The sequence below is a fragment of the Marmota marmota genome, unplaced genomic scaffold (genome assembly GCF_001458135.2).
Source record: "Marmota marmota marmota unplaced genomic scaffold, marMar, whole genome shotgun sequence".
Classification (NCBI taxonomy): Eukaryota; Metazoa; Chordata; class Mammalia; order Rodentia; family Sciuridae; genus Marmota; species Marmota marmota.
Genome location: NW_025999926.1, coordinates 4,518,265 through 4,544,311, shown reverse-complemented (window position 1 = coordinate 4,544,311; position 26,047 = coordinate 4,518,265). Strand labels below are relative to the sequence as shown.

At 45.2% G+C, this 26,047-nt stretch overlaps 1 protein-coding gene across 1 annotated transcript in view; it reads right to left on the bottom strand.

The window, feature by feature from the left end:
• Hsd17b3 (hydroxysteroid 17-beta dehydrogenase 3) overlaps positions 1-5,349 on the bottom strand; it is a 31,516-nt gene extending 26,167 nt beyond the window's left edge. Inside the window, exons 1-2 of the mRNA XM_015503988.1 lie at positions 5,196-5,349; positions 2,294-2,340 (exon numbers count right to left, since the gene is read on the bottom strand). Coding sequence (XP_015359474.1) covers positions 2,294-2,340; positions 5,196-5,349 — 201 coding nt within the window. The remainder of the gene's footprint in view (positions 1-2,293; positions 2,341-5,195) is intronic.
• Between the last annotated feature and the right edge of the window lie 20,698 nt (positions 5,350-26,047).

Sequence of the window (26,047 nt, the reverse complement as noted above, 5' to 3'; positions counted from 1 at the left end):
TCCCCAAGGTGTCTACCAAGTGCCTCCAAGACGCCCGTCACTTCTCATAGCAGGGCTTTGTTAAGGTGCCATCTCTGGGGGGGATAACACTCCTGGGAGTGCCACTGTTGATCGCACTTTTCATAGGCACTGAATGTTTGTGTCCCTCCAGAAACATCCTGCGTCGAAATCCCAACCCTGGACATGATCCTATTCAGAGGCAAGGTCTTGGGAAGTGCAATTAGGTCACGAGGGTGGGAAGCTCGTCTTGGGACCAGAGTCCTTAGAGAAGACAGAGAGCTTGTTCCTCTGTCTCCACTCTCCCAGGGAAGGCCACCACCTGCAAACCAGGAAGAGGGCTCACCAGCCACCAGAACAGCCGTGGCTCTGGATGTCCCAGCCTCCACAACTGTGAACATCAGTGTTGGTTAAGCCACTGGCGTACAGTGACTTGATATAACAGCCTGAGCTAATACCGGGCCTTTTACACAAGTTAAATTACCATAACTTCAGTGGAAAGCACAGAGGCTTAAAGATGTTCAAAATCTCCAAGCCACCAAGTCCACTGCAAGGAAATTAGCTCCTGAAACAATTGGAGATGAGCATAAAAGTGTATGATTTATTCACAAGCATGTTCCCAATTCTGTCTAAATGAAGAAAATTTGTAAGTGAATGTGAAATTATAGAGTATCCATCCATTCGATAGAAAATTATGTTCCCACTTAAAAAAATCATGTTTTTGACATAAGAAAATGCTAACAACCAAAAGTAACACTTAAAAAATAATGGCATGTGTAATCTGGGATTTGAGCCAAACTTGGGGAAAATTGCAAGGTTTTCAATATCCTTCTATTTAAAGAGGTGGTTATTTTTTTCTCCCTCATTCAGAATCTCTCATCTTTCTCAACGGAGTCTTATAGAGTTCTTTTTAAAAGACTTGTAATTTTACTTTGTTTGTTTCTAGTATTGTTTGTTTTCTATTGTGAATGAAAATATCTTTCATCGTATTTTTAAGAGGCTAATGATTTTTTAACAGACTTCCTTTTATAAAAATTTCAGGATTCTTTCTGTTTCTTCCATTGTTCTAGAAGTCAGCATAACAGAATGAGGAAGAAATAAAATGGGTGATAATTATAGGAAATTACAGTGATTATAGGAATAGTAATTATAGAAAACAGTAATTAATGAAAATGTAGGATCTGCAATAATAGTAGTATATGAAACAACACTGGCTATGAGCACGTTTTTTAAAAAATCTACCCACTGAGCAGACGGTGTAGCTCAGTGGTAGAGCCCTGGCCTAGATCCCTGCAGGTCCCTGAGTTCCCTCCCCAGCACCTAAAAAAAAAAATTTATTTAAAAGTCTATCTATCTGCAAAAAAGCAAGCATAGAATAACACACCCGAAGATGCTAACCACCTTCCCAAGGCTCTCAGCTCTATCAGATGCTCTTTTCACATAATATTTTGTAATGCATATTAACCTATTGAAATGAAAGTCATAAGTATACTACTTGCCCACACAAATCATCACTAAAGCAATATTTTCCAAAGCTGTATGTGAACATGAATAAAAAGGGAGTATTTATAATTTTTAAAGTTTTTTGTGTTTCTTTTTTCTTTTTCTTCCTGTTCCCCCCACCCTTGGTACCAGGGATTGAACCCAGGGGTGCTTGACCACTGAGCCACATCCCCAGCCCTCTTTTTATTATTATTTTATTTAGAGACAGGGTCTCACTGAGTTGCTTAGGGAATTTTGCTAAATTGCTGGGGCTGGCTTTGAACTCACAATCCTCCTGCCTCAGCCTCCTCCAGAGCTGCTGGGATTACAGGTGTGCCCCACCATGCCCAGCTTTAAATTGTTCCTAAGTTCATACACTACATAAACGCTGTGACGCAGTTACATTGGAAAATAGCAGTGCCCCATAAATTCCTAAAATAATTCTTAGGTGAAGGAACTGTCACCTTTGAATACCGCTGTATTTATTTTGTTTGGGTTTGGTTTGTTTATTTGTTATTTTAAAGAAAGTGTCCAGGGGATGAGATTATGATTTTTTTTAGTCTTCTATAAAAATGTTCCTTCTTAAGTGAATGTCTATTGCTTTTATATATGTGGAGAATTAGTGTTTGAGGAGGGTATCACACAATGTGTTATGTACGGGGACACTGTCTCTAAGAGGACAATCCCAAACTGGCTCAGTGGTATACACCCACGGTCCCAGGCAGATTGCTTGAGCCCTGGAGTTCAAGGTCAGCCTGGCAACCCAGCAAAACTCTGTCCCAAAGGAAAAAAAAAAATGGTAGAAGCCCCTTACCTCCAGTGAGTATGCTTTCCCAATCCCATCTCCTGCTCCGGTGACCACTGCAAAAGGCAGGAACAGTTTTAAACAAGGGAACAGAGGATTCATCTGTATACGTTCCTCCTTCTCCTGGGCTACCCTGTCTGGCCAGCCTGGGGTCTAGGATACTCAATGCCCACAGCGGCCTGGCTCCTCTCCGCTCCAAATTCCCAGCCCTTGGCCAACCCCTACTAACCCTCCAGGGGGAAGGGTGAGTTGTTTTGAGGGTCGGGTTTGTTTCTTTGCTGTTGTGTTGTTTAAGGACCTGGTGAGGCAATGAGAAATATACTGTGAAATGCGCAGAGAGCCTCAGCCAGGAAACAATGTATCCAGACCTGAGGATTGAAACAGGGGACGCCACATGGTCAAGGGCAAGCAGTGCGCCCTGTAATCACTCCCATGCCCAGCGCTTCCACCCGGCCTCCATCCCTACCCCACAGGGCAGCCTGTGGAAGATAAGGGACCTAGCAAAGAGGAGAATATAGAAATGCACAGAGGGAAATGCGGTGGCCTGAAGGAACTTGGAGAATTTGCACTCCATAGAACTTTCTATTAACATACAACCAATAGGTCTTGTAGTCCTGTTGTCTCCAGCATGGCAGAGCTGTTAGTGATGAGGTCCAGAATGAGCCTCATTCACGGGAATGTCCCAATTTGAACATTCACTGCATTAAGTACACACACACCTGTGAATGGCCTTGACACCAACATTTCAAGGCCAAGGTACTCGCTCAAGGTTGTTGTACATCTTGCCTTCCCGCCCCACCCTCCCACCCCCACCCCCCGCGGGGAATCTTCACAATCACCCGCGTAGTTAAGGTAATGACAGGTATGATGATGGTGATCATGATCACTTTCTGCATGGACTATTCTTCATTGCATGCTCAAAACAAGCCCAGAAGGTGTCACGATCCTCTGTTCATCATTGAGGAAGCTCCAAAAGAGGAAAGTTCTTCATTTGATCAAGGTCTCACTGCTAAAACTGAAGACCAAAGGATTTGAACTCATGCTACCTGACTTTGGGACCACAAGCCTAAACAGACATACCAGGGAAATAACTTAGGAAATCAAGCTTGGAGCTGAGGGTACTCTCATCTATAAAGTTGAAAACTTCTGTCTCTAGTGACGGGTTTTCCTGTTGTCCCCACTTGTCCTCCCTGAAGTCTACCTATGCCTCAGCAACATTCTACTCTTGCTGGCAATAACTCTATTCCCTCTTACTCATTAAAAACAGGTTAGGCTGGCCAGATGTGGTGGCACACACCTGTAATCTCAGCAGCTTGAGAGGCTGAGGCAGAAGGATGGCAGGTTCAAGGCCAGCCTCAGCAACTTAGCAAGGCCCTAAGTAACTTGCTGAGACCCTATCCAAAATTAAATATTTTTTTTTAAAAAAGGGCTGGGGATGTGGCCCAGCTGTTAAAGCTCCCCTGGTTTCAATCCCCAGTACCAAAAAAAAACTTTTTTTAAAGATTAGGTTTTACACCTTGAGTCCACAAATGGTCAAATTCTCTGGTCCATTTGAACTTTTTTTTGTATCCTACATCAGGGGGCAGAGGCTGAGCAGAGTCCTGAGTCCACCCGGTGTGTGAGCATTTGAGTCTGTGTGGAGCAGGGCGTGTGGATCCAGAATATCCAGGGCTCAGCACTCGGTGAGTTCACTGGAGACAGCATGCCTCCCAGCAGGGGAGACAGCGCGTGCACACACACACACACACACACACACACACACACACCCCGCAGGCAGCATCGGTTATAAATCCACTTGTCATTGTAAACAATGTTCCGTGTGGTAATGTTTTTAAATTCCCATTGCTATGTTTGTAAAGTTGCCCGGTTTAGCAAAGAAGGATACAGGATGCCCCGTTAATTTGAATTTCAGGTAAACAACAAATGATATTTTAGTATGATGCGTTCTGTGCAATACTTGGATTGCAATATATTAAAAAATCAGAACTTGTTTATCTGAAACTCCATTTTAACTGGGTATTCTGTGTTTTTCTCTGAAAGCCCCATAACAGTGTTACAGTCTTTCCCATTTAGCCTGGACGATATTTCTTTTTTTAAAAGATTTTTGTTTTGTTTTGTTTAATACCTTTATTTTTATTTATTCATTTTTATGTGGTGCTGAGGCTCGAACCCAGGGCCTCACACATGCTGGGCGAGCGCTCTACCTCTGAGCCCCAGCCCCAGCCCTGGATGGTATTTCTAAAGACCTTAGCATTTCCTTCAAGGAGATGCTAAAGCCGTGACCTCTTGGTCTGCACCTTAACCCCAGTCAGGGGCTAAAATCCCACATGGTGGTTCCACCAGACAAATCCCGCGGGGTGACAGTCAGCACTGTGATCAGTGAGAACCAGGCCCAGGTGCCACATCTCACATCTTGAGAACACAGCTCCGCAGCAATCTCCGTGGCCTTGATTTTGCAATACCCTTCCTTCATCAGGGGCCTGGCCAGTCTTATTTTTTAATGAAGTAAATTAACATTATTTGTATTTCAGAATTTTGAAATACCCCTTAGCAACATGGGTATAACCTAGGGTCTAGGAATCTATAGAGATGTGGATACAGAAGTTTCTGCCTTTGTTTATTAATTGATATCATCAGAGAGAGACCATCACGCTAAGAAGAAGAAAACCCAGGGGGTGACGTTGGGGGGACAGGTGCACAGCAAGAGTTGAGGAGCCTTCTACCACATCTTGCTGTGTAGACAATTCTGATTTCACTCATGCTTTCTGGACTTCCCAATTAAATCAGATTTAACTGAAATTCCCAAAGGATGGAGATATACCTATGAGAAAAGAGACACTATATCTTTGGGGACATAAATAGGAATAAGCAGGAATAATAAAATAAATGAGAGATGGGCAGTTCCCCTTACCTGCCCACTGTCCCATCGACTGCAAGAAAGACCTTGGCAGAACTTTCCGGAAGCTCAGTAAAACGCATTTGCAGAATCTCACGCACTTTGCCAGGCCGGCCAGGCACACCAGCAGCCCGAGGAGAATGAAGAACTGGTCCAGAGGCTCCCCCATGACTGTATGGCCACAGGTGCTGTCTCAAGCCTGGCCCCGTCCCCGTCCTGGGGTGGGACCACCTAGGGGACGGCGCATCTCTTTCTGGGAGTCACTGGGTGCATTCCATTAACTCTGGGACATTTAGATTAAAGTAACATCTTCACACAACCTCTGATTCATGGGCTTTTGAATGAAGTCTTCTTTCTGATATCTTCAGAGCACTGTTGGGCTTTGTTACTGTGGGGAAGCTGGTGGCCCTGCCTGTAATCCCAGTGACTCGGGAGGCTGAGGGAGGAGGGCCACACATTCAAAGCCAGCCTCGGTGACTTAGTGAGGCCCTAAGCAACTTAGGGAGACCCTGTCTCAAAATAAAAAAAATTTAAAAAGGGCTGGGGATGTGGCTCCAGGTTCAAGGGCCCCTGGTTTAAAAAATAAAAATTTAAAAAGTGGACATGAAGGAAAACAAGACAATGAAGAAAGGGCAGCCCAGAGTTCTGGATTCGGGAACTGCTATGGTTTGTTCTCACAACAACTCTGTGTTGGAAGCGTTGCCCCAGCATGGAGACGTGAGAAGCAATGGAACTTTAGGTAAGGCCTCGTGGGAGGTCCGTGGGTCCTTAGGCAGAGGGGTTTGCCCTTGGAGGGGAATACTGACCACCTAGAGAGTTCTCTCAAGAACAAGTGGTCATCAATGCCTGACCCCAACCCTTGAATCTCTCTGAGTTCCTGTTTCAAGCTGTGGCTGCTGCTCTGTTATAACCCACCATACGGTTGTGCAGCCCAGGGGGCCCTCACCAGAGCCTACACCATGCTGGTTGGACTTTCAGCCTCCAAAACTGTGAACTAAATCAGCATCTTTTCTTTATAAAGTTAGCCTGCCTCCGATATTTTGTTACAGTAATGAAAAACTGGGTGATACAGAAACCAAAAAGGATGCCAAATCAAGTCACTCATGGGTTTATTCAACAAGTATGTGCTGACTGCCTACAGATGGTGGCCCCTGTTCAAGGCCCTGGGGATGTAACAGTAATGAAGCAGGGTCTCCGTCTTGGAGCTCCGATTGCAGTATGGGAGACAGAGGAGGGGAGCAGCCAGGCCCTCGTGGTGAGGAGTTTGAAATTTAGGCTGAGGGCAGTAGGAAGCCGCTGCAAGGGCCAGTGGGATTATACCTCCCAAAGGTCACGGCCTGCTGCGGGAAGATGGCCGGCCAGAGGCTGATGGAGATGGAAGGTGGTCCGACAACCCAAGCAGGGGAGGTGAGGAGACTAGGAAGCCATCTGCCTGCATCGGGGCTTGTTTCTTTTTTCCTTTCACTTATTTATTTTTGATTGGTGCTTTATCAACACACATCAAGGTGGAATTCACTGTTGGCGTGTTGATATATGCACCGAACATGACTTTATTAAATTCATTCCACATTTCCTCCCCTTTCCCATCCCTCCTCCTCTTTCAATCTCCATCTCCTTCTTCTGTTCCACTGGTCTTCCCTGTGTCTCTATGACATCCAGTCTCCACCTCCTATTTCCCCTTATTTTGCTCCAGCTTCCACAGATGAGAGAAGACATCTGGCCCTCGACTTTCTGCATCTGACTTATTTCACTTAGCACGATGATGGTCTCTATTTCCACCCATTTACCAGTGAATGTCATGATTTAATCCCTCTTTATGACGGTCTTCATCTGTTTCATGTTGCTAGAGCAAAATGCCTGAGGCTGAGTAATTTGTAAAGAAAACAGGTTTATTTAGTTCACAGTTCTGGAGGTTCAAGGACATGACACCAGCAGGTCCCGAGAGTCAGCCCTTGACCCTCTGCTCTTTTATTTGCTCACTCCTTGGTGATGTAATCTAATCTCTTGACCTTATGGACTTGCCACATGCTGAGGAAATTCAAATTTATCACTTCAGCTAGTCACCCTGGCTGACATCCAAACTAGCATGACCAACTACCTACTTGATACCATGGTTTGAACATCTAGTAGCTGTTACTGAATTTGTCACTATTTAGAAGTCTTTCTGGGACAAAACTAGGAAAACCTTTTTTTTTTTTTAAGTGAGTATACTTCATGAGTCATTAGAATTCAGGATTATATGAGTTTTACTTAATATACTTTTTTTTTCAGATTTCCGTGGACACAACATCTTTATTTTATTTTATGTGGTGTTGAGGATCGAACCCAGCGCCCCACGCATGCCAGGCGAGCGCGCTGCTGCTTGAGCCACATCCCCAGCCCACACTTAATATACTTGATTCTGTATTCAGATCGTCTTTCTCTGATACTGATCATCTTGAATCCTAGCATTACGTTTGCTTTTATGTCTGGGGTATATATACTGATGTTTCTTTTATTTTTTTAAAGAAATTATATCTTTTTGATTCTTTGTGATTTAATTTTGTTTTATAAATGTGTACAACATCCACATAGTTTCAAAGTCAAATTTACAAAGGAAGATGCATTGAGAAAAGTCTTTGAGTTGATCTTAATGCCCTCTGTTCTAATTGCTTCCTCTCTCTAAAGGTAACCTCAAACTTTTATTCAGTTTTTATTATTCATCCATTTGTGAACACACACATTCATATTTCTAAGAACACATATTCATATGCATACACATCTCTATGAATACACACGAGTCATTATGTGAAATCCACACACACGTACATACAAATTTTTACTACTTGTCTGTATTTTTAAAAAATATTTTATTAGTTGTTGATGGACCTTTATTTGTTTATATGTGGTGCTGAGGATGGAACCCAGTGCCTCCCACGTGCTAGGCAAGTGCTCTGCCCCTGAGCCACAACCCCAGCCCCTGTATTTTTTTTTTTTTAATGAACTCCAGCACCGCATTCTTTTCTGCATCTTGCTGCTTTTTACCTAACAACAGATTCTGTAATTGCCTCCCAGTAGATATAGATTTCTTCTTTCCTTTTGGTTATTTTTACACCCTCATAGGACTCTGATGAAGATGCACCATACTCGTGGACACCCCTATGCATACTCTTTGATGGTCCCCAGTCTTTTGCTAATACAAATAGTGCTATGATCAGTGGCATTGTGCAGTCCCCCTGGGAGGAAAACTGCTGGCCCGAAGGTAAGTTCTTATGTCCTTAAGCTAAATATCCAAATATGTCCAATTTTACTTCCTGTTGAACTTTTTGTTGCACATGAATATTCACAGCAACTTTACTTATAAAGGCCCCAAATAAAGAATGAGCCAAATATTTTTGAACAGGTGGATGAGTAAACCAAATAGAATGTGACTTATAATTTAGACAGCAAACTAGGAACTCTACTCAGCCAAAACATCAACTACTAGTACACACAACTGCACAAATACCCAGAACGTTATACTAAGTTGATAAAGCCAAACAACAAAGAATGCTCCCTTTATGCTCCCATTTAAGTAAAATTCTAGAACACGCAAAATAGGTTGGGTGATGGGAAACAAACTAATGGAGGCCTGAGAAAGTGGCCAAAGGAACTTCTTGGGGTGACGGAGACTTTCTAGAACTTGGTTATGATGATGGTCACACACGGGTGAATTCATTTGCCGATATGCACTGGACTTTCAATTAGTGCTTTTAGGATACAATTATGCTTCCATTTAATTTATATCAATTTATATTGATTAACTTAATTATGCTTTAAAATAAACAGTGGCATAGGTAATAGTTGTTGCAGAAGTTTAGAACTATTTAGAGGTGAGAGAGTTCATGAAGGGCTGCAGGTTTCGCGGGTAGAAATGCTGCCTCTCTCTGAGTACCGTGAAGAGCAGCTGTCCTGGCCTGGGACCCCTCTCTGAGCTGCTTCCTCTCAGCTGGGGACTTGGACTCAGATTGTAAATGTCTGAAAGATGTTTCTCTGTTGGGCTAGAGGTCAGAGAGGAACCAGGAACCAAACAAGAAGAGAACTCAGTTGTGTTTGGTCAGAAAGCAACTTAAAGAAGCAACTTAAAAAAACAAACTTTCTCCTGAGCTGCAATCAGGCTGAATTTTGAATTCTTCCAAACAATAGAGGGGGGTGATCTATGGCCCTGGCAATGGAGTATGGTGTGAAGCTTTGGGGGTTTTCTACAAGGTGAGAAACAGCATACGATGTTATTTTGATTTTAAATTCTTCCTCCCCATCCGACCCCTGTGATACTGGCGATTGAACCCAGGGGTGCTCTAACATCCCACTCTTTTTATTTTCATTGTTTTTAAGAGAGTTTCTCAGGCCAGCCTCAGGCTTCAGGTCCTCAGGCCTCCACCCCTGAGTAACTGGGGCTACAGGTATGTGCCACCTCATTCGGCTTAAATTATTTTATTAGTGGAGTTGAAGATATTTTCGTAGGTCTAAGGGCTGTTTGTATTTTTTCCCTGTGTTATTTTCTTTTTCCTTCCCCCTGGCCATTTTTCTGGGTGGTTTTTGCTATTTCCTTCTGTGCACAGGTTAAGTATTGATTATCCAAAAATACTTGGGACCTGTTTTTCTTTTTCCTTTTCTTTCAGATTTTGGAAAATTTGCATGTACAGAACCATATGTCTTGGGGATGAGACCCAAGGGTAAACATGAAGTCCACCTGTATTTCATATATTCTACGCATAGCCTGAAATAACTCTACCCAGAACTCCTTAGCACACTGCGGTTAGACTGCCACAGAGTCGGGGTGGAATCTACCACTTGTGGTTTCCTGTCCGCACTCAGAAATTCGAATTTGGAAGCATTTCTGGTTTGGGAGTTTTGCATTAGGGTGCTCAACCTGTATTTCTCGTTTTTCGTTGTTGTGGTGGTGGTTGTTGACCTTGGGCTTGAGGCCTCCTCATTTCACTATCAGGTCCGTGTTCACTAATTGTCTCTTCAGAGGTGCCTGGTCACGGCTCAATCAGAAATGGTCTTAATTTTATTGCTGAAGGTTCTTTTTCTGCCTTTTCAAAACTGGTTCTCTTTTAGAGGACGGTGTTTTCTTCCACGGAGATACATTACTTTTGACTTTGCTTTATTTAGCACAGTTGAGTCCTAATCTGCGTCGCATGAGCCAATACCTGGGGTCTTTCTGCCGTGGTCTCCTGGCTCCCACCCAGGGTGCCCTCTTTCCTGGTGCCCAGATGAACCACCAGTTTGGACCCAATTCAAACTCAATTTGTGGCTTGAAGGCCTGGGTTCTCCTTTCCTCCCTTCCTTCCTTCCTTCCTTCTCTCTCTTCTGCCAACTCTGGGGAAGTGAATTTGGTCTGCCCAAGACAGCACGCCGGCCTGGGTGCACAGACCCACAGCTGGCTTCCTGGCCCCCTCCACCTGCGGCTCCGTGCCATTTCCTTACAATCCGTGTCTCTTCTGGATCGCTCTTAGCCTGAGAGAAAGAAAGCCTCTGGGGCCTCAGCCCCGTGGAGGGAGGTTCTTACAGTGACCTCTTCCTGGCCTCAGCCTCTGCCTCCACACCATCAGCAGCACCGAAGCTCCATTCACCGCCTCGGCAACCGTGGATCTGGGTGCTCCCCGGTCTCTCCGGGTTACCACTTTCCCTCATGCTGGAAATGTTTGCTAGAATCTTAACAGGAAACGAGGCACCCGATCTATCATGTGCCTGGGGGCATCCCAGGAAGGGGAGTACCCAATAACCCAGTGGGATTTGGAAGCTCATAGGCCCTCTCCCGGGGATGGGGGAAGCAGGCAGTTTCAAGGAAGAGTGAAATGATTTTCAGGGGAGATGGATGGATTGGAAAATGGGTGATAATCTGTGACAAGGTCTGTCTGGGCTCCGGACACAGGGTCAACTCTTTCTTGTTGGTCTTCCTTCTTGCCATAGGTTTCAGTCTCTTCCAGCTGATGAAATATCTGGGGAAGGGATTCCCAGCGATCAACTATCTTCTGGAGAATCTGACCTCTAGATCCGTAGGAGAACTTCAGAGAAAGGCTCTCCCCGTAACTGCTGCTTTTCTAAATTCCCTAGTTTGGAGGAATCGGCACACCAAAGCGCCATGTTTAGGGGTCTTGTTTTCGGATCCCCAACAAAGCCAAACACAGAAAAGTACTGCTTTCGTCATCTAGGCTGTATAACAAATCAACCCCAAACGTAATGGCTTAAGAGGATGCCATTTGTTATCCCATGGCTTCTGTGGGTTGGCAACCCAGAAACCCAACCCACAGACCAGCTGGTCTCTGGCCCCAAGCCTTCCACAGGCGAGGGTAAAGGTGGAGCCAGGGCTGAGGTCTCTTAAAGCTCAACAGGGGCAAGAGCTCCTCAAAGCTCTCTGAGATGTTTCCTGATTGGAGCAAATTCCTCTCCAGGTATTCCAAGCAAAGTAGGCCTCTTCATAGAGTAGCTCACAAAATGGCGGTCACCTTCATCCCAACAGACAGATGAGAAAAGTCAGAGAAAGAGAGGGGAAAGACAAACGCTCCCCCCTCACATTAACCTGATCTTGGAAGGGTCATCTCCTCCCTTGTGCTGTATTCTCTGCCTTAGAACTAGCAAATTTCTAGGTCCAGCCCACACCCATAGGGTTAGGGTTAGGGTTAGAAAGTGAGGAAGCAGGACCATTGAGCACTATTTTAGAAGCTACCTACCACATGTACCCACTACGAACACAGGCAGGCAAATCTGATCTTCAGCAAAACAAATCAGAACACTGGTTGCCTGATAGAGGTGCAGAGATTAGAGAGTCTTGAGGATGTTTTCCATGTGGATGGAGATGCTCTGCACTTGGTAACTTTGCGTTCATGGGGTATACCCTCCTCAAAACACATCTCGCTGTACATTTTTCTACATTTAATTATATCTCGATTTTAAATAAATTTTATCCTGCAGTGATTTAGTGTGGGGGGTGGGTAGCTTAGACTTCCCTATTACCAGGATCAGAAGGAGCAACTCACTTGCACGCTTGGTCTCACACCAAGACTTGCCCATCTTCACTTGTCAACACCAAAAAACATATCCAGTCCCATATAATAGACAAATCACAAGCAAGCTTTTAGATAAGTTTGTACTTCACTACGCACAAGACACTATGGATGGAATTGTGTCCTTGCTCCCCCTAAATTCGTTATGTTGAAGCTCTCACCCTCAATGTGATGGTATTTGGAGATGGAGCAATTAGGTCCTGAGGTTGGGCCCCTCGTGATGGGTTAGTGCCCTTTGAAGAAGACACGATCTCTCCCCTCCCCTGCCCTCTCCCTCCTTCTCCCTCTCTCGAGCTCCTCCTTTCTTCCTCCCTCTACCACATGAAGACAGAGCAAGAAGACAGCCATCTTCAAGCCAGAAAGAGGACCCGCATGAGGAACCAAATGGGCCAGCACCTGGATCTTGGACTTTCCAGCTCCAGAACTATGAGAGAAAAAAAAAAAGATGTGTCATTCCAGCCACCCAGGCTATGGGGTTTTGTTACAGCAACCGGAGCTGGCACAAGAGGACCTTAATCAATAAAATTAAAATTACACCTTCACTGGGGATACACATGATTCTGCCAGACATGGCAACGGCTGTTTTCTTCCCTACTCAAGAAATGCAGCTGGATGAACATCAGCCCCCATGGGAAACTTTCATCATTGGAGTTCAATAAATCGTAGTTAGAAATCTCTCCTTGGCATGCATCTGGCCACTCTCCATGGCCTTCTGGAAAGGATGGCAACCTCCTGACCTGCAGTCAAGGACGGCAGGCGCAACGCGAATCCATGAAACAGACTTACGCGGAGCCCCTTCAGTATGGATACACAGTAGGTACAATTGTCACCTCCACAGTCACACGCATTCTCTTCCGCTCTCCTTAGCTCTCTTGATTCAGCTTTTATATTCTTCCTAACTCTACTATAGCAAGCACACTGAATGGTGGAGAGTGACTCTGAGCCTGGGCATCGGGGACACGGAGAGCAGAGCACAGGAGACCCAAAGGAAGCCACCACTGCACCTCCACCCCAGCCGGCCTTAGTCCTGTGGAAATTCTAGACCATGTGATAAATCGTGATTTTTTTTTCTTTTAGGTGATATCAAAAATCCAGGTTTTAATGTGACATTTCTCAGTCTGTATTAAAATTGCTTCTATTAAAATGACAAGTCTGGCCTAGAAAGCGACAAACTCCCAAACCATGTGTTTGGTGGTGATGGGGAAGAACGGAGGCTGAGGGGAACCATGAGCAGAACTCCATCTCCAAGGCCATGGCGTGGGTGCTGAGTGCCCCCAAAGGCACGCTGTTGGAGGCTTGATTTCCAGGTGGGCACTATTGGGAGGTGGTGGAAATTTTAAGAAGTGGGGTCTGGGCAACAGGTGTAGCTCTTACCCACCATGCAGAAGGCCCTGGGTTTCACCCCAACACCACAAAAAAATAAAATAAAAAAGAAACGTGTCCTAGTGGGGGGCACCTGGGTCAATGGGATTGGGGACCCCAGCCTCTTTTCCCTCCTTTGACATCTGGTGATGATATGAATGGTTTTGCTCCATCACATTCCCACCAGGCCCAAAGCAGCATGCCAACCAATCTGCTGGGAGCCATTAGCCAAGTAGGTATGACAATTTCCTTGCCAGCGTACCCCATGTTGCAGTGACATTGAATGTAGGTGACCTTGCTCAAGGACCAGGGCAGATTAGGGTGTTCCCGGTTTAACATAATCGGGTTTAGGGCGTTCCCAGTTTAGGTTCCAGGTTTAAGGTTTAAGATTATTCCTGCTGGGAATAGGGCGTATCCTGCTGCCTGAGTTCCCCTTGAGTTCTCACGGGATTTAGACAGTATATTTTGGGAGACAGAAGCCCAGTGAAGGTGAATTTGGGAGAGAACGTGGATTTGGGCGGAGAACGTGGATTTCCCCAGAACGTGTTTGTATACGGCTGGTGTGAGTTCGGGAATAAAGAGTTGCTGTTTGAATCTACAAGCTGTGTGGTGGCTCGTGATTTTGTGCCCAGCCAGACTGCGGCACCAATCATGGACTAAGACCTCCAAAACTGTGAGCCAAAATAAACCTTTTTTCTTTACAAGTTGATTATGTCAGGCCTTTCTTATAGTGATGGACAGCTGACTCACCCAACCAGGTTCCCCAAGGAGCCTCTCTCCATCACAGGTTGGGAGGAACGGAGGCAGGTATAGATCACACATAATAAGTCAGGTAAACCTAGGCAGATATGGGCCCCAAGCAGGGGCCAGATTCAAGACACAATGCACCAACTCTAACATCAAAGGACATCTGGAAGTAAAAGAAAGCAAAAAGCCAATTAGTGTACAAATGAGTGGAATATGGGACCTCATGTGTTATTAGAAATGTCAACTGGATGAATAAAATACTACAGACACATAAAGGAGTAAATAAAACTGGAAGTTGTTCTTAGTACTCATAAGGATACAATGAAACCCATGTTTGCCTTCACGCCTCTGTGGCGGTACAGTAAACTGAAGTGTCTTTATAGGAAGCAGGTTAGCGGTTGCCCGGGGCTGGCTCTGGGGATGAGAACTGACTGCACGTGGGTGGGAGAGGTCTTTGGGCCATGGTGGCAATTTCCTAAAATTGGGTTGTGGTAAAGGTTGCCCAACTCTGAATTTACACACATACACCCCCAAAAAATCATTAAATCGTACACTTAGAATTGGCAATTTATTTAAATAATACCTCATTACAATGGCTTTTTTAAATTGGCAGAGGCAGGATGTCAACCCAGGTCATGGGATTCCAGAAGCCACCATCACACAGCCACGGCCTCCCTACATTATCCCAACAGGAGAACAATGTCACGGCTGGGAGAGTCCAGTGGTCTAGATGTCGCCAATCCCGCAGTCTGCTTTCTAGACTAAATGCACAAGCTCTGGGCCACCTCCTCCACCTGTAACCATGGTAACCTCATCCACCTCCCACTCTCAAAGCCAATGTCCTGCACTGAGACAGAAGCGCATGAAAAACTCAATCTAGAGGAACTGTCCCAAACTAAAGTCCTGAACTGCTGGCGAGTTCCTGAAAACAAGAATACTGGCCACCCTCCAGTTATTTTTAGGATCCCCCCAAAGCCAAACTTCCAGCACAGTTTTCCAACTCAAAGCCACAAAGGCCAAGAAAGATGCACCCATTCTCCTGGCTTTGGCCTAGAATTCAATCAAGTCAGTTGGTCGGCAGCGTTCCTCTCATGCAGATGAGACGCTCTGATTGGCAGGCACACCGTTTTGATAAAGTCCAAAAAGCACATAATAATACTTTATGATGCTTATGAGTCTAATTTTATTGTTCTTTAATTTTTCAAAGCCTTCAATTGTGGGAGCAACAACTAAGGGATACTTGGGTGGAAAGAGTTGGGAAAATGGGCTGAGGAGTAGCACAGGGCAGCATGTGGAAAGCCCTGGGTTCCATCCCCAGCCCTGAAAAGAAGAAGAGCCAGAAACCAGCGGGAGAAGAGAATAGAGGCATCAACTCCCACAATTTTGTGTTTCCTACAACAGGAAGTAAAGAAATGGTAGTTGTCACTAACAGTGTTACCCTGCAAATGTGATCGTTATTAAGGAAACCTGGGAGGATCATTTCTAATGGCAGAAAGGGTGTGCAAGCTCAGACTGCTACCCCAAAGGGCCCCCTCTTTAGCAGCTGATCAAGAACATCCTGGGAATACAGGAGATGGGGTAAATACAGGTGTCTCTCTCTACTGGGGATCCTGCATTCACAGAGCCAACCAACCACGAATCAAAAACATTCCCCAAAATGGCACCTGAACTGAACATGTGCAGATTTTTTTTCCCTATCATGATTTCTAAACAATATAATATAACAACTACTTACATAGCATCTATACTGGATCAGGTATTGTAAGTACTCTAGAGATGATTTAAGGTGGTATACAGGAGGCTGTGCACCAGTTATATGCAGATACTGTGCCATTTTATAAAAGGGCATGTACCTCCTTGGATTTGGGTGCCCCCTAGGATTCTAGAACTAATCCCTGTGGATACCAAAGGATGATGGTACTTCTTTATTGCTATTTTCTATTACTTTCCAAGGTCATGTTGGCCTCCTTGCAGCTCACCATGGCCGGTTTTACCTGTCACCTCAAGTCCCCAATTGTCCTGGATATGCATTCTTCCAGGAAACAACCTATAGGCAAAGCAAACCCTACCTTGCTCAACTCCATGTTTTCTCACACCAGAGGTGAGAATGTGGAGGGACAGGGAGGGAGAGAACAGAGACCCACACCCAGCTGAACAGACTCTTGTGAACGTTCCAAGTTTAATTTTTGTTTAATTTACCTGGAAGAGAGAACTTCAGCTTCATTTACATTTTATGGAAGTACATTAGGGAAAATGGATTGGAGAAAAGCAAATGAGACCATCGTTCAGCTTGCCCCTGGATTATATGGTTCGTTCAGATCTGTAGTCAACAATTATGTCTTGAACACTCCCTATTTACCAGGTCTTCTTCTACTCAATTTAGATTTTTTTTAGACATGGTTCGCAGACATAAATTCTACTTTAAGAATCACAGTTTTACTGGGAATGTGGCTCAGTGGTAGAGTGCTTGCCTGGCATGTGTAAGGCACTGGGTTCAATTCCAAGCACTACTTTTTAAAAAAAAAAATTTAGCCAGCATGGGGGGACACAGCTGCAATCCCAGCAGCTCAGGAGGCTGAGGCAGGAGAATCACAAGTTCAAAACCAGCCTCAGCAACTTAGCAACATCCTGTCTCCAAATAAATTAAAAAAAAAATAAAATGAAAAGGGCTAAGGATGTGGCTCAGTGGTTAAAACACCCCTGGGTTCAAGCATCCCTGGTTAAAGCACCCCTGGGCTCAATCCCTGGTACCCAAAAAGTAAATGAGTAAAAATTAGTTTTAAACCATTTTCAAAAGAAATCAGGGGCTGGGGCTGCAGCTCAGTGGCAGAGCTCTTGCCTAGCACATGTGGGGCACTGGGTTCGATCCTCAGCACCACATAAAAATAAACAAATAAAATAAAGGCATGCTGCCCATCTACAACTACAAATTAAAAAAAAAAAAATCAGTGTCTTCTATGCCAGACTTGGTAAGAAGCCAATTAGTAACAAGACTTTATGTAGCAAGGGCAGCTCACCTTCCCCTCTCTCTTCCTTCAGGGTGATTCATTCTTATTCATGTTGAAAATGCTCATTAACTAAGGCTTGCAGGCTGAGGAAGACGGTGTCGTGGTTACTTGCAGAGGTCTGTTCCCCCACTCCCCACCCACTGCTGTTCACGCCCACCAAGGAACAAGTTGATCAGGAGGCTGCAGACCACCCCTGGAACCAGAGGCGACTCCCTGAATGAGACCCACCTAGCCAGCTGCACTGTGAGATCCCTGGAGAAGGTGTCTGCCCCTCTGTAGGTGTCACCAACCCAGTTTGTGGTTCCAGAACAAAGTCTTTTGCTTATTATTTCAGTACTAAAGAATAATAGTAATCATAATTTTGCTACTGCGAATCATGCTGTTGTAGACGCGGAATGCATGTATTGCTATAGTCTGCTGACTTTAATTCTTTTGGATAAATGTTAAGAAGTGGTACAGCAGGCTCATATGGTAATTACCTTGCTAGTCTTTTGAGAAGTCTGTACTCGGTGGTGATTCCACTAATTTACAATCCTGCCAACAGTGTACACGTGTTTCTTTTTTCCTTACATCCTCACCAGCATTTAGTATTTTTTTGTATTTTTAATGACTGCTATTCTGACTGGGGTGAGATCAAATCTCACCATAGTTTTGATTTGCATTTCCCTGATTACTAAAGATGTTGAACATTTTTTCATACATTTGTTGGCCATTTGTATTTCTTCTTTTGCGAAATGTCTATCTAGTTCACTTGCCCATTTATGAATTGGGTTATTTGGGTTTTGGGTATTAGGCTTTTTGTGTTCTTTACATATTCTAGATATAAAACCTCTGTCAGGGGACTAGCTAGCAAAGAGCTTCTCCCATGTTTTCCCGATTTCTTTTTCAGCAGATTTATTATTGGCGCACAAGAGAGCCATTAATTTTTGTATTCTGCGACTTTGCTAGATTTGCTAAGTCAGTTCTAGACATCTTCTGATTCAATTTTTTGTGTTTTTTAAAAATCTTCCAAGTATGGGATCATAACATCTGAAAATAGAGATGACGTGACTCTTTGTATCCCTTTTATTTCCTTCTCTTGCCTAATTGGTCTGGCTAAAATTTCAAGTAGTGTATTGACGAGGCACAGTGAGTGTAGAATCTTGTCTTGTTCCAAATTTTAAAGCAAATGCTTTCACTATGATGTTGGCCTTGGGTTTGTCATACAGAACCTTAATGAAGTTGAGATACTCTCTTTCTATCCCTAATCTCTTCAGTGTTTTTAAGATGAAATGGTGTTGAATTTTTCAGAGGTTCTTTCTGCGTCTATTGAGACCATGGTGATTCTGTCTTTAATTCTACTTATGTGATGAATCAGGTTTATTGATTTGCATATGTTGAACCATCCTTGAATTCCTGGAATGAAACCAATTTGAACATGATGTACAATCTTCTTAATGTGTTTTGGGGTAAGAATTGATAATATTTTATTAGGGATTTCCGCATTTATGTCCATTAGAGATATTGGCCTGTAATTTTATTTCCTTAATGAGTCTTTATCTGGTTTTGATATTCAAGATGCTGGCTTCATAGAGTGAACTGAGCAATGTTCCCTCACTTTCTATTCTGTGGAATAATTTGGTAAGCTTTGGAATTAGTTCCTCTCTTAAAGTCTGATAGAATTTGGCTTGGAATCCATCTGGTCCTTTTCTTTGTTGTTATTACTGCTTCCATCTCATTGCTTATTATCAGTCCATTCTCTATATCCTCTTGATTCGATTTTGGTAGATTGTATGTATCTACAAATTATCCATTTCTCTTAAATTTTCCAAGTTATTGAAATATGTTTAAAGTAGTCCCCAATGACCCTCTGGGTTTCAGAGATGTCTCTGAAGATATCTCCTTTTTCATTTCTAATTTTACTAATTTGTCTAGGGTCAGTGACCATAGATGGAACATCCCCGGGCTCCTGTGTCACACATGTCCACCAATGCCACCAAGCTGAATCTTACCTTGAACCCACAGCCCACCAAGACCAGCACAACACTGAGGTAGTGAAACCAGAGTTTGAGATGAAACTAGACTCTACTTCTGCTGGTGGGTGGGCTCTGTATGAGCTGCAGGCCTCTGCAGCCGAGGAAGCCCACTGTAGTGTGAGCCACTAACGAAGGCAGGGGATGCCAGCCGGTGTCAGCTCTGAGGGTCGCAGCTGGCAAACCTTTGAGTGGCATGTTGCAGCTCCTAATGGCAGGCTGTGCCCCCCAGGCCTGCAGCAGACTCCAGAAGCTCACCACCAGTTTCCTCCCAGGTTCTTGTTTCATGAATACGAAAATGGAAATAGACAGATGAGGATGAGTGAGTGCAGGAGTAGGATTTATTCAAGTGTGAATAGAAACAGAACTTCCACAGGGCAAGAGGGGACCCAAGAGGTGTTGCCGTTTCAGTGTCTAGTCTAGGGGTTCATACAGTACTTGTGTCAACGCTATTGGTTGAGATTTATGCTAATCAGGATTTGGAAAAGCACTAATGCAATTGGTCAACGCTTGAGTCTGAACTTCCATTCGGGTCTGCCCTGTTTCCATTTTCTCGTGCTCACCTGCAATCCCAGCTTCCCAGGGGTTGAGACTGGCAGATGGTGGATGCTCAGAGGTTCAGAGTGGAGGCATTGTGTGGACAGTGTTCACATCGGGCCCAGGATGGGCTGCCACAATGTGCCTCAAGCCCATGCCAGCCTGGTGGACTCCGCATGACCAGGGCATGCTCCAGCCCACCAGGGCCACTGCTCCACCCCTTTGGGACAAGAGCTTTTGTGGACTGCCCATCACGGAAGTGGACTCACAGCCCAAGCTGCTACACCCAGCCACACATGGCACTAGCTAGACTAGAAGTCCAATAGAACGGGCTTCATCTGGCACTGGAGCTGTCCCAGAGACTCCTCTGCAGCCAGGTCTAGAGAGGGGGCTCTGGGGCCTGCCCAGTATTGGGTGTCACGAACCCAGATTTAGGTTCCAGAACAAAGTCTTTTGCTTACTATTCCTTCCTACCCCAGCAAATAAGGTCTTATGCCACACTGTGTTGCCTAAGGTCAGGGCAGTGCTGGTGAAGGCAGACCCTTGGCCACCAAGGCTGACACTAAGTTGGCCGTGCTGAATGTTCACAGCCACAGGGACTTGCGTGGTCTTGGGGTAGGCCAGGGCCTTCAGCGGGCAGTGATGCAGGCCCAGATGAGGCCATCCCACTGGAGTGCAGGTCTCTCTCTGGCACGCAGCAGTTCTAGGACCCTGTCTGTATGCACTGGCCTGGCAGCAGCTGTACTGCCCAAGGCCAAGGGTGGGGGGGGTGGAGATAGTCCCTTGGCTGATGATCATAAGCGGGGTTATGCCCGAGTCTCAGAGCTGCAGGGGCCTGCACAGTCCCAGGAGCAGGACGGGTGTGCCTCAGGCCCACTCCAAGATTGACACGGATGTGGGCCCAAACTAGAGTCTGTCTCACTGATGCACAATCTCTACCTGATGCTGGATGGGCTCTAGGCTCCATCAGTGGGCTCTGGCCTGTGTAGGGGGCCTTCAGCTTCTCCTGGTTGCTGGTCTCAGTGCAGTGGGTCTGGCATTGAGCTCCTAGACAAAACCCTATGCTAACTCTCATGCCGCCCAGTGGGTGGAGTCTGGCTCCCCACTCTGCTACACCATGTCAGAGCAGAGGGATGGATATAGTCAGCACCTGGCCTAGCCGAGTTCCAGTGACTGGGTCCACAGGTATTGATTGGCCTGGAGGTAGGGGGTGTGGGCTTTGCCCAGCCCTGGGTTTCATCATCCTGGGCCTGGAATGAGGTTTCAACCTTGAGACCTGGACTTCATTCGGTATGTCCCTACCAAGGGAGAGGGAGCTCCCTCCATTCTGGTCTGTTCAGAATTTGGGAAGGGATGACATGGGCAGTTCTTTCCTTCCTGCATTCTTCAATGTGTCATTTTGTTTTGTAATAGAAAAGAAAAAAAAAATAAGCAGGCACTTTGGTCTCTCACCTGATTTCCTTGGCTCTTGTGAAGGTGTTTTGGTGGATGAATAGAAGCCCAACTTGGTGTGTCTGTGGGGAACCATCGTCAGAGGATCTTAGCTGCCATCTTGCTTCTGAGCTGAGACCGTCTTCATCCAGTCTGAGAAGTATCTGCCCATGTTTCTTTGGAATTTATTCTGCCTGTTTCTCTTTTTTCCTCTCCGGGTTGTGCTTTCTTTGTTCATCTTTCTTCATTTTCTTGGTTCTTGGGATTGTAATTACTGATTTCTCTTGGAGTTCCCTGATCCCCTCTTCTGGGAGTTAACATCTACGGTTGAGCCTCTCTAATAAGTATTTGATTTTGGTTCTGCCTTTTCCAAATCCAGAATATCCTCTGGGTTCTTTTTAATACTTCCTCTTGATTTGACTTCTTTAATCCTGTGTCCTTCGGTCCTTTGAACCTATTTACAATGACTACTTTGAAGTCTTGTCTGTTAAATATGATATCTGGTCCTTCTCAAATACTAGGTCTGTTGCCTCCTTTTATGTCACACTTTTATGACCCACGCTGTTTCTTTGAATGTCTTGTAATTTTTTTTTGAAAAATTGCCATCTTAGATAATATGGCAACTCTGGACCCCGGTTCTCCTCCCTGCTCCCCGGGGCTCACCTCTGTCGCTTGTGGTTTATGTCCTAGCTGGGTCCTGGGCTGCGCACATGCAGTCTGGCTCTCCTTTGGTGTCGTCCCTCTGAGGGTGAGTCCTCTGGAGGCACATGTTCACCCCACGGTGTCTGGGTTTCACGGGGCTTGGATTGTCAGTGTCCCTGATTTTCATTTGAAGTTGTCCCATCCCCTTGGGCTCCGGTTGGCAGTGCCTGTGCCCTTGGGTTTGACAGTGCTCTGAGGCTCAAATGGCTCCCCAGCCTGATCAGGTCCAGTTAAGTTCTGAGGGGGTCATTTCTGAGGCCAGCTTTGGAAGATGTCATCTTAGCTATAGCTTTTCCAGGTTCTTCCCGGCAAACTAGTTGGCCTATGATTTAGCTTGTGGCTCTTAATTGAGAAGATGGTTGCTTTCAAGAGTTTTTATATGTCTGTTTCAATTGAAGTCCCCCATTCCTCCCTTCTCGTGTGCGTTGTGGAGAACTGAGACACCTGAGGCGGGGGAGCCCTCCAGGCAGCCCCCTCCCTTCTGATACCAGCTGTGAGTCTGAGCAGCTCCCCAAACCAGCCTGTTTGGATCCTTTGCTAGGAAGACTCACAGACCCCACAGGGAGCTGCTGCATTTGTGGACACGGTTGACAGAAAGGACACAGATTAAAATCAGCCAAGGGAAGAAAAGCTCAGGGCAGACTCTGGGTAAGGACCAGATGTGAAGCCAGCACCACGTGACAATGTACCTAGAGAATACCAGCCTGGGGACCCCCTGAGCCTCCATGTGCAGGGTGCTTTGGGGACTTCACTATATAGGCCCACGTGGGTGCCCTCAGTATCCTGCACCCCCAGACATCACCTGAACCCCCTCCCTGAACCGCATTGCTGGTGGTTAGCCCCGACTCAGATACGACCACCCTCCATCCAAAATCACATTTCTAGACCATTCAAGGTGACCCAAGTCCCCAGGTAAATAGAAACCCTGTTAGACATGATAGTCCAAGACACTGAGGTCAAAGGTCAGACAAATTCTGGAGCCAGATTAGGTTCTGCACAGACTGCTTCTTCCCCTGGGCAAACTCTGACCTCTCCTCCATGTGGGTGAGGGCTTGGTAAAGGAGATGAGAAAGTCTGATGGCCTGACCCTCCAAGTCAGATAAGGTGACCCTTGACTGGAAGCCAAGAACAGAATAAGCCCTTTCTTCACGGCCACACTCACCTGGAGTGGAACATGCCCCGGACTGAGCTGCAGGACCTTTGGAGAGACAGGGAACTGGTCAAGTCTCAATGCCATAGATTCAGACTGTTCTTACCAGGTTTTATTTGGTGTTCTTGAATCAATGTCTCTTCATTTGCCTTATGGTCTTACAATTTCAAGAAACTTTAAGTGCCTTTTAAAATAGTCTTCACCAGGCTGGGGTTGTGGCTCAGCGGTAGAGCACTCACCTGGTACATGAAAGGCCCTGGGTTCAATCCTCAGCACCACATAAAAATAAATAAAATGAAGGTATAAAAAAATTAGTTTTCACCAGCTTTATTTATTTATTTCACTGTAAAGATCTCTTCACACTGCCATTCGACCTTTCCCTAGGCTTTTTTTTTTTTTCGGGGGGGATGGGGTACTCAGGATTGAACCCAGGGGCACTTAACCCCTGACCCAACATGTTAATCTGGAATTTTCTTTATCCATCTAAGGCAGCCAGTAACCACAATGGCAGCTTATTGATGGCTTCTTTCTTTGAATAATGTTTTCAAAATTCATTAAATAAAGTATACAGAATTATAAAGGAAACAAATTACCCCCAAAAGTTGTCACAATATTTCTTAAAGTTCTTATACTAAAAATATGCTGGGTTTTTTGTTGTTGCTGGTTTTGCTTCTTGTGGGGCTGGGAATCAAACCCAGGGCCTCCCGCATGCTAGGCAAGGGCTTGACCACTGAGCTAAGCTCCCTTCTTTCCCAAATTTTATTTTGAGAAAGGGTCTTACCAAGTTGACACATTGGTCTCAAATCTGTGTTCCCCCTGTCTCAGCCTCTCAAGTGACTGGGGTGACAGGTGCACACCAAAAGCAAAAATATGCTTCTTTATAAACATGTTAAATGACAAAAAGTAATGGGAGTCTAATAACTACCAGGAGGGTATAAATGGCTTGTTTGCTAAAAAACAAATAAAACTATAACTTGACATAAAAATGTCTTGAATTCTATTTGGTAATAAAGTCACAAGCACTTCTATTACTACTATGGCGTTGCTACGTTTTGGTTAAAGGAGGGGAAAATCAAGATGTGTTCTTTCCCCACTAAATTCTACCCATGGAATCCCAAGTTAAGACCCTCTACTGCTAAAGTACAGTCTGGACAAACAGCTTGGGACAGAGCTCCCTCCTACCACCTGGGCTCAGGTGCAGATGCCAATTTGGTGAGTGCGCCGGGAGTCTGTGTTCTCAGGGAGCCTCCAGTTCACGGTGCTGCTGTTGTGGAAGAATCCTCAAGGGAGGCAAGAGACTTTCACTGGGTGGAGGCGAGGGCCAGAGTGCACAGAGGCCGCCTTTCCTGACCCTTTGCTATAGTTTGGATAAGTGTGCCCAAAGGTTGAAAGCCTGGTCACCAGCCTGTGGTGCTTTGGGAGGTGGGGAACCTTTAGGAGGTGGGGCCTAGGGGGAGGAAGTTAGGTCTTGGGGATGTGTCCTTGAAGGGGATACTGGGCCCCTTTAGCCCCTTCCTGTCTCTTTGCTCACCAGCTACCACATGAGGTGAGCAGCTTTGCTCCACTCTCTACTCTCCTCCATGATGTTCTGCCCAGCCACAGGCCAGAAGGCAACAGAACCAAGCAACCATGAAACCATGAGCCAAAATAAACCCTTCCTCTTTGTAAACTGTTTATCTCAGGTGTTTTGTCACAGTAATGGAAAGCTGACTAGCATACCCTTAAAACCTCCAGGAATGGCTCAGGGCTTCCTGGCTGAATGCTTTCCTTTTCTATATGCTTTAGTATCTGACAACAGAAGGAGAACTTAGATAGAGGTTCTGAGCTCCTGGGCACCCTGGTTACTAAAAGCTACCACAAAGCAGCAGCTGACAATCAGGTAAGTTTCTGACCCTTGGCAAGTTCCAGCACCCAGAATGTATGTGCAGATACCCATGTCCATCCACGGGAGACAAAGACTCACCGCCCAGACAACTGACTGTGAAAGTGGAAATGACAATTCAAAACAAAATACGCAACTGAAGACTTAGAAATTATTGACAAAATCACCTTTGCTATTTTCCGTAAGGTACTGAAAATATATTTAAAATGACTCTTCTGTTTTTTCAGCGACCTTGGTTGTCTAAAAGCTCCAGAGCCCTGGACTTGAGATATAGTCATAGAAAAAAAATTAAAACAGCAGAGGAAAGTCCAAGTCAACAGAAGGTGTTTTTAGCAATACAATAGCCAGCAGTACACAAAATATCAAGGAAATTAGTTTTCTTTGTCCCATCTAAGAGCTGTTTTTATGTTTTAGGTAAGAAAAAAAAATTTTTTTTCAGAGACATAGGTCACTGGGCAACATTTCTTCTTCAGCCTCCTGAGGCTCACAGATCTCTTCTAGAACCACCTCTCAGCATCCAACAAACTTTAATTCAAAAGCTCCCTTCAACCCCACCTCTTGGAAACCTGGTTCTTTAAGATATAGGGGAAAAAAAAAAAATCTCGATTTTCAACCCAGCTGCGGAGCTGCTGTGCTGCTCTTAGGGTGCCCCCTACTGGCCACATGTGGAAGGAGGCGGCAAAGCCACTAGACAATCTCCTTCCAAGGGGAAAGACTGGGAGTGACATGGGCCAAGTCGTGTTGCTGTATGGGAGCAGGTATGAATGAGTCACAGCAAATCTCACCACGATGAACAAGTGCAATGCACCAGTAAAAAGAATATGAAAAAAATTCCAAGAATAAAAATTAGAGGGCTGGGATTGTGGCTCAGTGGTAGAGCGCTCGCCTGGCATGCATGAGGCACTGGGTTCGATCCTCAGCACCACATAAGTGTAAAATAAAGATATTGTGTCCACCTAAAACTAAAAAATAAATATTTTAAAAGAAATTAGAGGTAAAATACTC